The sequence below is a fragment of the Barbus barbus genome (genome assembly GCF_936440315.1).
Source record: "Barbus barbus genome assembly, chromosome: 40".
In the NCBI taxonomy this organism is placed as follows: Eukaryota; Metazoa; Chordata; class Actinopteri; order Cypriniformes; family Cyprinidae; genus Barbus; species Barbus barbus.
This window is the reverse complement of record NC_136718.1, coordinates 26,385,303-26,399,229: the sequence shown is the minus strand read 5'-3', so window position 1 is coordinate 26,399,229 and position 13,927 is coordinate 26,385,303. Positions and strand designations below refer to the sequence as shown.

The following is a 13,927-nucleotide window of genomic DNA, read 5'->3' as shown; positions in this document are numbered from 1 at the left end:
AGAAAAAAAAAATATCCCACATTTAATAGTGGAGTATTTTTACACTACAACCCTTCAAATAAATTAAATAATGGTAATCGAGGTAAAGTGTTCAATTAATCAAGGTTTTGACTTCAGGTCAAATCTCCCAGCCCTATCTGACGTTTACTTGATAAAAAGCAGTCAGCAGAAAGACAGCAGCCGCTGAAGCTGGACGCTTGTACAATTCCACTAAAAGAGCTTTGACTGGATGAAACAGTCAGACCTATCGATCAGAGACAGAAGCGGGGATTGTTTTGATGGTGTGGGTCTGCTGTGTTCTGCAGGTCTAAGGACAGCATGTATCACGCTCTGGGCTACAGCAGTATTCTGGCCATGCAGGCCACCATGACCTTCGAGCACAAAGACATCCAGGCCGGGATGGCCACCATCAAAGAGGCATTACAGACCTGCCAGAGGTGCGGCTCAAACGCCCCCGTCGAATACGAGACGCTCCCCGACCCGCTCTGCTTCTGATCTGCTGATCTGTGTCCCGTCTGTCTGCAGGTTCAGGAAGAAGAACTCGGTGGTGGAGTCCCTCTCCAGCCTGATGTCCAAACAGACACCGGACAGCCTGAAAGCGGGTGAGCAAGCATCTGAGACATAGGGGTCTGCGATATGGACAAAAAAATATTATCTCTATTTTGTGGGATTTTATTGATAACGAATATTAGACAATATTTTGCTGAGTGTGTTGATATTCTTCATATTCTGTGTAGGGCTGTCAAAATGGCTGAAAAACTAAATTAGAATTTTGTACTTAAATATTATAAATATATTTGAATTTAAAAGGTATAGTTTCTGTTAGGGGGGAAAAAGCTTTTGGCTTCTCTCCTGAGGCCTCAAGAGGGCGCTTCGAGCAAAATATTACTAATGCACGCTTCTTCAGAGCAATAAAATAACAGACTATCTTTGAAAACAGTGCATAATGTTTCAATCGATGTTTATAAACCATATATAATTAATTAATTTGCTTAAATAATTAGAAACAAAACAGCATTGTGTATGTATGTAAAGTTTAATACAAACCGAAAACAATCACAGAAAGTACTTTTTCATTTCAAAACATGGGATGCAGTGGGATTTGGAAAAACCGCCATGAAGTGTCGAGACGTGTTTTTTAAAAGTTGAACTTGCATTAATTTGAGATGCTTTCTAAACATGCGGCTCTCTTGTGTGAGACACGAGTGTAACGCTGATAGATGTCCCTCTAGAAAATGTGATAAATATGCGTTCTGTGTGAACGGCTTGGTTTCAGTTTTGACGTAAACATCATCTCCGGATTGATGTTCAGTTTTTCTGCAATATTTTGAATGAATAACGCAGCAGCGCCGCATGAAAAACACTCAAATGCAACAACACTTACATCGCATTACATCTTGAGTGGCACTGAACAAGCTGTCTGACGCACACCTAAAATTCAGTTCAGTGTGGAATTGTATTTTATATTTATTTGAAATTCTAATTTTTTTTGACAGCCCTAATTCTGTGTGGTGGTCAGTTCACACTGTTAGGAATGAATCTTTTTCAGTAAGTTTAAATTGATTTTTTACCTTTTATGGGCATTTTTACCTTTTATAATGCCTTTTTGTTTTTTTTTTGTAAAAGTGTGCATTATCTTTTGAGTCAAATTCTTACATTTAATCAGTGAATTAGAATAATAAGACATTTGGGCTGTTACCAAGCAAATGAAATCATCAATAATTCATCTTTACAATGCAGAGGAAGCACAGAAGCTGCGTCTGAAGAGGTGTTTAGATGTGTTTACACACTGATTAATGCAGGACATGAATGCATTTAACCTGCAGATACACATGCAGACATAATCTTTGGATATATTAAACATAAAACATTGAATACTGATATTTGAAGTTATTTAAATAATAAAAAGATACTTTAAATGTGCCATTAAAACCGCCAGTATGTGGCAGCAAGTCACTGTTAATAAGTGAGTTATTGCAATTGAACCGAATCATTTAAACGATTGATTCATTCAGGAACGAATCACAGTCATGTTGCTCAGAGACACAAAACAGTGCTGTGGCTGTGTTTGGAATTAATTTTGTTGTCGAAATAGTGCAAAAACAGACAATATGGTGTCTCTTAATTAACTTCATGTTTTTTGAACTGTTGTGAAAGAATCAGTGTTATATTTGTAATCATGGTCATTTTTGGAGAAAAAACAGCACTCTTTGTGTGAAATTGTTTATATGAAGTGGTATAAATATATTCATTTTCTGCATTTTCTGTCTTGAATTTGTGATCATTCTAAGCGTATTTGAATAGACTGAATCATGCAGTGACAGAACACACTCTAAATGCACGCTAATAGTCTAGACTTCATCACGTAATGAATGCGTGCACCCTGTAGGTGTGTTTTAAATGCTTTTTGCAAAATACTCAATAATGTCAAATTGCACATCGTTAAAACAACAATTCCGATATATATCGCACAGCCCTACTGAGACACCGAGTGTGCTGGGAAAGTGTTTGTGTGGAGTTCTCACTCGTGTGTGTGTGTGTGTGTGTGTGTGTGTTTGTAGAGGAGATGCATGCAGAGATCTGCTACGCTGAGTGTTTGCTGCAGAAAGCCACGCTAACATTCGTACAGGTCAGTGAACCCCTCCACTAACACTAATGACTGGCAAATACCGTTTCCCTTGTTGAGCATAAATCGTATTAATTTTAGTGCGATTCATGCTTGAAACAAGTCTTAATGTCTCAAGTAATGCTGCTTCTCAGGCCAATCTGGTTTCAGAGCGTTTAGATACTTTAATGCAAAACAAGACTAAAATATGTATTTATTTTGCAGTGAAGTAAAATGTTATTAACAAATTTACCAAAAGAATAAATGCAGAAAGAACCAGGGGTGCAAATTTGTCATCTTTCGGCGAAATTTGCCGTTTTCACCTTGAAAAGGGTTCATTCATGTGAATTGTGATATTATGAGTTACGTTAGCGCTACATTAGTTCGCTACCCTTTGAAAAAACGCTCTTCAGTCTCGACCTTATCATTTGTCTCACATATCAGTAAGATATTACTCTAACATGAAGTCGATTTGAGAACTGTTCGACCTACAAGTAAAGCATAGCGTTTAATGTAATGTTAGTATTACTCCGCTCAAGTCAGGCAGCGCTAAACCATAGCTCGTGCCAAGACGGAGAAACACCTCGCGTGTAGCCCGTCAGCTGCTTCAAAGATTCCAGTGCTGAAATGAAGATTTACACTGGTTTATTTCCCCTGACTAAGTTCATGTAACATCTTAACAACAATCCTTGTTGATTGTAGACCGTAGTTGTCGCTCAAACGTCTTTTAATCATATAAAAGAGTTTATCCTTGAATGGTGCACTGCAAAAAATGCTTTCCTACTTAGAGCTTTTGTCTTGTTTCTAGTCCAAATATCTAAAAATTCTTAAATCAAGAAGCATTTTCTAGACTAGTAAAAATTATTGTCTTGTTTTCAGAAATAATAAGTCAAAATTAAGTGAGTTTTTCCTTATTTCAAACCGAAAACAAGATTATTTTGACTTATTTTTTTCTGAAAAAAAAAAAAAGATTTGATTTAAGATTTATTAGATATTTGGACTGGAAACCAGACAAACAATGTCAGAAAAGCATTTTTTGTGGTGTGTAACATTTTCTCCCTATAAAGCAGTGTGGCTTGTCATTGTGTGTGATGTGCTATGTGAATTAACTTGCCTTTAGCTACGTTGGCATTTAACTAGTTCAGATAGCCAAACTTTACCACTCACCCACAGTCACTTCAATTGTTTTCAGCGTGAGGGAATGAGAGCGTTTGAGGAGGAAGATGCCCTTACTGTGGCTCAACTAGAGGCTAGAGTCAGGTGCAAATGGAGCTAGTTTGTCACATTTGTTGATGTTGGTTTGTCACCTTTTTCACCCCTGACGAGTTTGCACCCCTGAGAATATTTATTTATGCATGTATGTATTTATTTATTGCAGTGAAGTAAAATATTATTGACAACAAATTTACCAAAAGAATAAATACAGAAAGAATATTTATTAATTCACTCATTCTTAATCAGCATAATATAAGATGAAATTGAAGAGAAATACACAAAGGCAAATTCTATCACTGTTTTCTGTATTTCAGGATGAAAACATGATCAGTTTTATTAAAGGAGGAATCAAAATACGCACAAGCTATCAAATCTACAAGTGAGTCTGAAATCAAGAATTCATCCCTTTTACCTGTTTCAAAAATATTATATCATCTATAATGTCTTTAAAAATATTGTATTTGTTGACATTATTGCATATAAGCCACAATTGAAATATATATACATTATAATATTTTATGTGATATTATTATATTTGTTAACAACTAAAAATAAAATCAATTCAGTACAAAGAGATAAAATACAGATTGTCATCCTCCACCCCCAATATTATATTTTTTAATATTTATATGCAGAGAAATAATATTAGTAATTAATTATTATATTAATATGTATTATTATTTATTATATTATATTGCAAATAGCACATACATGTTACATATGTAATATTTGCTTATTATTTATATATATTTTTACATATACAATTTTATATATAAACTAATATTTTAATTAATGTTATTGTTATTCAGCAGTTAAGGATTAAATAAAAATGATTGAAATAATTTATATATATTTTTTCTTTATTATGTAATTACATAATTATATTGTGTGTGTGTTAATTTTTGTTATTTGTATGTATGACTAATCTGTATTTTACCTCTTTGTACTGAATGTTTTTTTTTTGCTATAATTGTAATAATTTTTATAATTACACACACATATATATATATATATATACATACATTTATATCATTTTACATCTAATATTTTAATGGATATTATTAAGAGATCTTGATGTGTGTTATGAAAATGTGTGTGTTTTCAGGGACTGCCAGAGTTTTTTGAACATGTCTCAGGGAGTGGACAGGGACAGCGAGGCCTTCACACAGTTTGAGGGCGGAGTCAAGCTGGGGATTGGCTCCTTCAACCTGGTCAGTCCTTGAGACAGGAAGTGTACGATTAACCCAAGAGTCATTGTGTGTGTGGATAAATGAGACTAATGTAATAACTGTTGTAGACTTCAGTGAGAGCAGCTGTGTTTAGATCAGCGGAGGAATTCCTGCTTAGCTCAAGCTGTCAGTGCTCAGGTGTTGTTTTGTGTCTCGTGTGTCAGATGCTGTCTTTACTACCTGCACGAGTCCTTCGACTGCTGGAGGTCATTGGCTTCTCAGGGAACAGAGTGAGTAAAGCACACACACACACACTTGTGCTCACACACTCATACACACACACACACTCTTGCTCACACACTCACGCTCACACACACACACACACACTCGTGCTCACACACTCATGCTCACACACACACACTCGCGCTCACGCTCACACACACACACACACACTTGCGCTCACACAAACTTGCACTCACACACACGCTCACACACACACACACACACACACTCGCGCTCACACACACTTGCGCTCACACACAAACACACTCGCGCTCACACTCACACACACTCGGGCTCACACACACTTGCGCTCACACACGCTCACACACACACACACTCGCGCTCACACTCACACACACTCGTGCTCACACACACTTGCGCTCACACACACACACACACTCGCGCTCACACACACTCGTGCTCACACACACTTGCGCTCACACACACACACACACACACAGTAACAGCTGTTGTGTCCTGCAGGAGTTTGGTTTGTCGCAGCTGCGGGACGGTGCTGGCAGTCACAGTCTCAGATCAATCCTGTGTGTCCTGACGCTGCTCTTCTACCAGACTTACGTCTCTCTGATTCTGGGTAAACACACCACTCTCCTGTAATAATCCAAACCCACATCAGACACTGCTGACTCAGTAACGCTTACAGAAAAACTGGCTATCGTACAGTAATCGACTGAGTAGGGCTGAACTGAACAATTTGGGGGAAAATCCATTTGTATTTCACTACAAAAAAATATTATTTTTGTCTTGTTTTCTAGTATGAAGATCTACAAATTATTGAATCAGGATGCATTTACTTGACAAGTAAAATGACTTAAGATATCATGGCCAAGTACACACTCCAGCTAAATTCAGTCAGTTCACCTTTTACTCCTTAATCATGTTGTGTACACTCATAATTCACTAAAATACTGGAGTGACAACCGCCTTACCTCCCGACAAAATACAGGTAGTGACAACCGCATTTAGAGAAATAATTTTTTTTTACCCTATTGGCAGATATTTTTGCTTCTTTTAAGGAAAAACGAACAAAATTTGGAAAATATTTTCAGTCATTTTACTTGTCAAGTAAATGCATAGATATTTATACAAGAAAACAGGACAAAAATACTAAGGAAGAAAATCGTTGTTTTTTTTGCAGTGTTATCTTTAAGATTTAATTGTGATTGAAAATGCGATTGAAGTTTGTCCTTGTTTTAGGCACTGGTGAGGGGAATCTGGTGGAGGCTGAGGCTTTATTAGAGCCGTACATAGAGCGGTTTCCACGGGTCAGAACCTGAACACGCACACACACACACACATCAAGAATTAATAAAGAAACCATTTGCTCCGTTTCTTTTTTACTCAACTCATATTCTGTTTGTTTGATGTTAAGCATAATGAAGGACAATCATGATTCATTAAACACCATTCTTCAGTTGTGTTACTCAATGAAATGTCAGTGTTTTGTTTTCTCAGGGCTCAATCATCCTGTTTTACTCGGCTCGGATCACCTTACTGAGGGGAAACTTTGAGAAGGTGAGGGATCTTTAATAACATTTACACTTTCTGTCAAAAAACTAATAACAATCAAGATTTTTAAATGTGAAGAGAAGTAGTCTCTTCTGCTCACCAAGGCTGCATTTGTTTGATTAGAAAGACTGTGAAAAAACATTATTACAATTTAACATATCTGTTTTCTATGTGAATATGTGCAGTAAATCAGTATATTAGAATGATTTCTGAAGATCATGTGACACTGAAGACTGGAGTAATGATGCTGAAAATACAGCTGCAGATCACAGAAATAAATTACAGTTTAACACATATTCACATAGAAAACAGCTGTTTTACATTAGAATAATATTTCACTATTTTACTGTATTGTTGATCAAATAAATGCAGCCTTGCTGAGCAGAAAATAATTATTTCATTAACATTTAAATGTAACACAAATTAATGTAATTTTTGACCGCTGATGTTCATACTGAATGTGTGTGTGCGTGTGTGTGTGTGTGTGCGTGTGTGTGTGTGTGTGTGTGTGTGTGTGTCAGGCGCTGGTGAAGTTTCAGGAGTGTATCTCAGCGCAGCAGCAGTGGCGTCAGATCCATCATCTGTGTTATTGGGAGCTGATGTGGTGTCACTCGTTCCAGCAGCAGTGGAGAGATGCGTATCGATACGCAGACCTGCTGTACCGAGAGAGCCGCTGGTCTAAAGTAACCACTCTAACACTCTTACGCTCCTGTTTATTATATAATGACAAACTATCAGTATTGTGTAAATAAGATGACTAGAACCAGTTATTGCACACAGTTCTGCCGTCACAGCGCAGTATTTACCACACACTTCTTACCTTCACCACGCTTGGTAAAAATACAGAAGATATGAATAAATACAAATGATCTAAACAATTACATTACATAAAACTAAACTATCAACCCTCTGTTTGGCGCGTTCATGTGAAGGGCAGGATTGACACGTTTCTTTGCTCCTGGATGTGTGAGCTGCTTTGATTAATACAGTTTTATTTATTTATCCTTTTTTGTAATGTGTTTTTGTAAAGTCATAATTTTGTTATAATATAAATCTAAAATTAAAACATAAAATGTTTTTTTACTTGAAATGAAATTAACATTAACTGAATAAAATGTAAAACGCTATAGTATAAAATAAATGTGAAAACTACAAAAGTATAACATGAATATAAAAAGGTAACATTTCTGTTTTTTGGTTTGACTTGAATTTAACTTTCATTTAGTTTATCTTAAAATTACTAAAACTGAAATAAAAATTTTAACTTATATAAACAAAAACACAAAATTATGAAAACTTTAAAATGAAAAAATATAAAAATAAAAACTGATATAAAATATAAAACTAGACCAGTATCTCAATTATAGTTGACACAGCACTGTACTAAACTAGGAAATCTGCTCACAAAGAAGCGCTATAGCAATAAATGTTTGATGATTATCGTTTGCTTGTGTGGCAGGCCATCTACGTGTATCAGAAAGCTGCGATCCTGAGCATGATGTCTGAGGAGGAGCTGAAGACGACTGGAGAGGATGTGGTGAAGCTGTTCAGGTGAGTCTGCTCTGATCTGAGCTCAGGTGAGCCTGCTCTGATCTGAGCTCAGGTGAGTCTGCTCTGATCTGAGCTCAGGTGAGTCTGCTCTGATCTGAGCTCAGGTGAGTCTGCTCTGATCTGAGCTCAGGTGAGTCTGATCTGATCTGAGCTCAGGTGAGTCTGCTCTGATCTGAGCTCAGGTGAGTCTGCTCTGATCTGAGCTCAGGTGAGTCTGCTCTGATCTGAGCTCAGGTGAGTCTGATCTGATCTGAGCTCAGGTGAGTCTGCTCTGATCTGAGCTCAGGTGAGTCTGCTCTGATCTGAGCTCAGGTGAGTCTGCTCTGATCTGAGCTCAGGTGAGTCTGCTCTGATCTGAGCTCAGGTGAGTCTGCTCTGATCTGAGCTCAGGTGAGTCTGCTCTGATCTGAGCTCAGGTGAGTCTGCTCTGATCTGAGCTCAGGTGAGTCTGATCTGATCTGAGCTCAGGTGAGTCTGCTCTGATCTGAGTCTGATCTGAGCTCAGGTGAGTCTGCTCTGATCTGAGCTCAGGTGAGTCTGCTCTGATCTGAGTCTGATCTGAGCTCAGGTGAGTCTGCTCTGATCTGAGCTCAGGTGAGTCTGCTCTGATCTGAGTCTGATCTGAGCTCAGGTGAGTCTGATCTGATCGGAGCTCAGGTGTGTCTGATCTGAGGTGAGGTGAGCGCTGAGGATGACGGTCTGCTGTGTTTCGCAGGCAGGTGGAGGGACTGAAGCAGCGGCTGGCCGGGAAGTCCATCCCTACAGAGAAATTTGCCATCAGGAAATCACGCAGATACTCCTCAGCCACACCCGTTAAACTGGTGATTCCTGCGCTGGTGCGTCTCTCTCTCACACACACACACACACACACACACTGCAAATATAAACACGTGTAAATGAAGAGAGGAGGAAGTGATGCATCTATGGTTCTTCCTCACACAGGAAATGATGTACGTGTGGAATGGCTTCACCATCGTTGGGAAGCGTGCAGATGCCACTGAGAGTTTACTGATCACCATCGAGAGAGCAGAGGAGCAGCTGCGCAACGATCCCAGTGAGAGACACATACACTGCTTATGAACCTTCTTATCTTACCTTATTTTTCTTTTTTTTTCTTTTTTTCATTTTACACTATTGACACACTATTTCCTTTTTTTTTGGATATTGTGCAGTTGCTTTGACACAATTTACATTGTTAAAAGCGCTATATAAATAAAGGTGACTTGACTTATTAGTACAAACTGTTTTACTGCATTTAACCTCATAAATTACGGGGGGGGGGGGGGTCAAATAGCTATTTTTATGTTAAAATCTGATTTAGTTTATTGAATTTTTTTTTTTGTTCAGGTTTGCTGTTCTTGTTTTTAGGGCTGCACAATTTGTCAAAAAAGTGATTATGTAATAATTATAATTATGATAATAATAACAGTCATCATCATCATCATCATACTGAATAACAATATTATCATATTATTATATACTCAAATTTTTTGGACCAAATTGTAATAAGTATATGTATTACTATTATTTTTATTATTAATATTCTCAAATTGATATCATAATCACTATTTTTTTACTAAATTGCAGTAATAATAATAATAAGAAAATATTATTCATATTGTCAAATTGATATATAATCACCAATTTTGACCAAATTGTAATAATAATTATTATTATTATTATTATTACAAAAGTGCTTCCGACAGCACACAATCCCGATAAATATACACAGAATTACAGTATTTAAGTATTCACACAAACATAATCAGTTATTAACAAGTGTAGCTTGTTCATCTTTGAAAATTTGCCCATTGTGACTCATTTTGCCAGCATGCCAAAAAATTACATTCTAATATTTGTGACTTTAGTTTTGTCTTAATTCCTCATTTTTAAATATTAAACCATCAAGCTTTTATTTTGGTAGAAAACCACAGGGAGATGGGTTAATGTATATAGATTGAATTCATAACAAAAAATTCAAAAAGGTTTCTGTGAGGGTTTGTGTTATAGGATTTATCATCCACTCAGAACCATAAGTCAATGCAAAATCTCCACTGAGGTGTGTGTGTGTGTGTGTTTCAGACCCGTCTGAGTTTCACCCTGACGATCAGTGTCTGGTTCAGATGTTGAAGGGTTTGTGTTTGAAGCATCTGGGCCGACTGCTGCAGGCCGAGCTCTGCTTCACACAGGTGTTGAGCAGGTAAACACTCCACACACACATTTGCGATTTTACTGTAGATCAGAGAGAGCTGTTTGATGATGAATGGACTTGACTGTGTGTGTTCGCAGCGAGAAGCGCATCCGTTACGATCACTATCTGATCCCCTTCACTCTCTATGAGCTGGGTTTACTCTACAAGCAGCAGGGAGACCTCGTCAAAGCCACGCGCTTCATCGAGGACGCCAAGTGAGTTCACTTCATACGTGCACATGCCCCACCTGAAATAAATGAGAACATAAAGCTATCATAGCAATACTAAATGCTACCAAATCTCTTAAATATCACAACGCTTCCTTAAGACCTTTGTGGTGTTGCTCACAGTAAGCGTTGTTAGAACTGAATGGAGAAATTTCTAAAGCCTAACAATTGATCTTGTGAAAAACACATTTTTACTACATTTTACTGTACCAATTTTTTAGTTGAGTAATGGGCTGATGCGTAATACAATTCAATGTGCATTGTGCACATGCCATGTTCAAACTTCAAGTTAAAAAAATGGTATAGTGAATGGTGAAGTGCTCAAAATGTGGATTTTGTTAGGGCAGTAGATCTAGTATAAAGACCTTAGGTCTGGTTTAAAGCGTCCTCTGTGGCGGTTGAAAAACTGCACTGCGAAGTGGGATTTTGGAACAATACAGCTAATTGTGCATTGCCCCACATGCCTAGTAAACCTAGTATCAAGGTCTTATGTCTGATTTGACACGTCCTTTATGGCGGTTGGAAAAATGAGGCGCAAAATGGGCTGATGGTGCAATGCGACACTATACATTGTCCCACATGCCAAGTTCAAAGGTCCGTATAAAAATAATATTAAAGTAAAAAGTGGTGAAAATTTGTTTTTTTTTAGGACAATATTTTTTGTATAAAGTCCTTATTTCTGATTTAGCGTATCCACTGTTACGGGTGAGAAATTGCACTGCAAATTGTCCCACATGCCAAGTTCAAGTGTCAATAAAAAAGATTGGTACAGAAACAATTGCTCAAAATTTGGATTTTGTCAGGGCAGTAATGCTAATATAAAGTAGCTGTTTCCGATGTAATGTATCCACTGTAAGAGTTGAGAAATGGCACCATGAATCAGGCTGATGGTGTAATTTGGCTCATTGTGTAATTGTGTAGTCCCACATGCTAAGTTCGAGGGTCCATAAAACAAGACTGGTACAGTAAAAAATACTAAAAATTGGGATTTAATTAGAGTAGTAACTCTAATATTGAGAGTGTATGTCAAATTTAATACAACCCCTGTAACACTTGAGAAATCGGCTGATGGTGCAATGCGGCTTTATGTGCATGCCAAATTCAAGGGTCCATAAAAATTTACTGGTACAGTAACAAGAGCTCAAAATTTGGCTTTTATTAGGTAAGAAACTCTAATATTAAGTCGTTATATCTGGTTTAATGCATCCTCTATGATAGCTGAGAAATAGTGCAGCAAACTGGGCCGATGGTGCAAAATGGCACAGCGTACATTATCCCACTTGCAAAAAAAAAAGTGCTCAATTTGTATTTCACAAAAGGATTACATTATTAAACCACTTTGTCAGATTTAACACATCCTTACAGGGGGTGAAAGAAATGCAGAATTTCTTAATTTAATTCTAACGGTGCTTACTGCAAGCAGCTCATAGAGAACTTAAGAAACTGCATTATTTACATTTGCAGTTTTGGTCATATCAGCCACCTCTAAGTAATGTAAACAGGCATCTGCTAGAAAACCAACACAGTAATTGATGCTTAAAGAATCTGACTGTATTTGTGTGTCTGTAGGTTGAATTATAAGGATTATTCGATGGAGTCTCGTCTTCATTTCCGCATCCACGCGGCTCTCAGCAGTCTGAAGGGTTCTCCGACAAACTCGCCGTGATGAAGGACGATGTTCGACCGGATGATCAGCGCTGACAATGAAGAACGCAACAAGCACATCACGACTGCCATCGAAGCACAAAAGCAGCGTGGCGTAGCGACTGTAGAAAAACACATTCACCACCATTTCAAACCAAAGTCATCAGTAACGTCAAACTAGCATCTGTGTACCTCAAACCTGAACATCTGAGCACTTATTTGTTGTTGTTCGTTTAAATAAAGAGTTGTACGTTTGTTCAGCCAACCAGACGGCTGAAGAAACTCGCTGATGTCCAATCAGAAAACAGCTGCTGTAATGAATGTAACGTTTTACTTTCAAGACCAAATCTGTTTGTCTGCTTGTGTGTCTTACATTGTGTGCCTGTGTGTGTGTGTGTGTGTGTGTGTGTGTGTGTGTGTGTGTGTGTGTGTGTGTGTGTGCACAGCTTGTAGACGTCGAGTGTTATTTGTACATCTGTCGTTAGTGCAATAAGAGATTATTATTATGCTGATTGCAAGTTTAGACGCTCCAAGCAATTCACAAAAATTAATTTGAAAGCAATAAGAATCAGCCAACAATCATGCTGAGAAGAAAATGTACAATTTATTTTTTCTAGAAAGGGTTTGTTTTGCTGTTCACTTTAAACTGTAATTATAAAAGTTTTATTTTTTAATGTTTTAAATGTAGCGGATGGGACTGTTGTTTGTTTTTTTTGTGTGCATGTTCTCGTTTTAATGTTTAATACCAAATGTGTTGCACAATAATCAAATACAGTTGAGCCTATTATTTACAAACATAATTTGTTTTCTGTTTTGTTATTCTGAAGTACACAGCAAAAAAATTACATTCTTCCTCAGTATTCTTGTAATTCTCATCATAGGTACACTTCAACTATGAGAGACAGAATGGGGGGAAAGAATCCAGGAAATCACATTGGAGGATTTTTAATGAATTAATTGGTAAATTATGGTGGAAAATAAGTATTTGGTCAATAACAAAAGTTCATCTCAATACTTTGTTATATACCCTTTGTTGGCAATGACAGAGGTCAAAGGTTTTCTGTAAGTCTTCACAAGGTTTTCACACACTGTAGCTGGTATTTTGGCCCATTCCTCCATGCAGATCTCCTCTAGAGCAGTGATGTTTTGGGACTTTCAACTCCCTCCAAAGATGTTCTATGGGGTTGAGATCTGGAGACTGGCTAGGCCACTCCAGGACCTTGAAATGCTTCTTATGAAGCCACTCCTTCGTTGCCCGGGCGGTGTGTTTGGGATCATTGTCATGCTGAAAGACCCAGCCACGTTTCATCTTCAATGCCCTTGCTGATGGAAGGAGGTTTTCACTCAAAATCTCACGATACATGGCCCCATTCATTCTTTCCTTTACACGGATCAGTCGTCCTGGTCCCTTTGCAGAAAAACAGCCCAAAGCATGATGTTTCCACCCCCCATGCTTCACAGTAGGTATGGTGTTCTTTGGATGCAACTCAGCAATCTTTCTCCTCCAAACATGACG

At 37.7% G+C, this 13,927-nt stretch overlaps 1 protein-coding gene across 1 annotated transcript in view; it reads left to right on the top strand.

Annotated features, from left to right (window-relative positions):
- The window catches only part of ttc39b (tetratricopeptide repeat domain 39B), a 19,925-nt gene extending 6,716 nt beyond the window's left edge, over positions 1-13,209 (top strand). The window contains exons 4-19 of the mRNA XM_079400192.1: positions 306-437; positions 526-602; positions 2,562-2,629; positions 4,135-4,199; positions 4,926-5,031; positions 5,214-5,279; positions 5,755-5,863; positions 6,487-6,554; positions 6,745-6,804; positions 7,320-7,481; positions 8,258-8,349; positions 9,065-9,185; positions 9,292-9,403; positions 10,432-10,549; positions 10,639-10,755; positions 12,337-13,209. Coding sequence (XP_079256318.1) covers positions 306-437; positions 526-602; positions 2,562-2,629; positions 4,135-4,199; positions 4,926-5,031; positions 5,214-5,279; positions 5,755-5,863; positions 6,487-6,554; positions 6,745-6,804; positions 7,320-7,481; positions 8,258-8,349; positions 9,065-9,185; positions 9,292-9,403; positions 10,432-10,549; positions 10,639-10,755; positions 12,337-12,433 — 1,570 coding nt within the window. The 3' untranslated portion in view covers positions 12,434-13,209. The remainder of the gene's footprint in view (positions 1-305; positions 438-525; positions 603-2,561; positions 2,630-4,134; positions 4,200-4,925; positions 5,032-5,213; positions 5,280-5,754; positions 5,864-6,486; positions 6,555-6,744; positions 6,805-7,319; positions 7,482-8,257; positions 8,350-9,064; positions 9,186-9,291; positions 9,404-10,431; positions 10,550-10,638; positions 10,756-12,336) is intronic.
- The last annotated feature ends 718 nt before the right edge of the window (positions 13,210-13,927 follow it).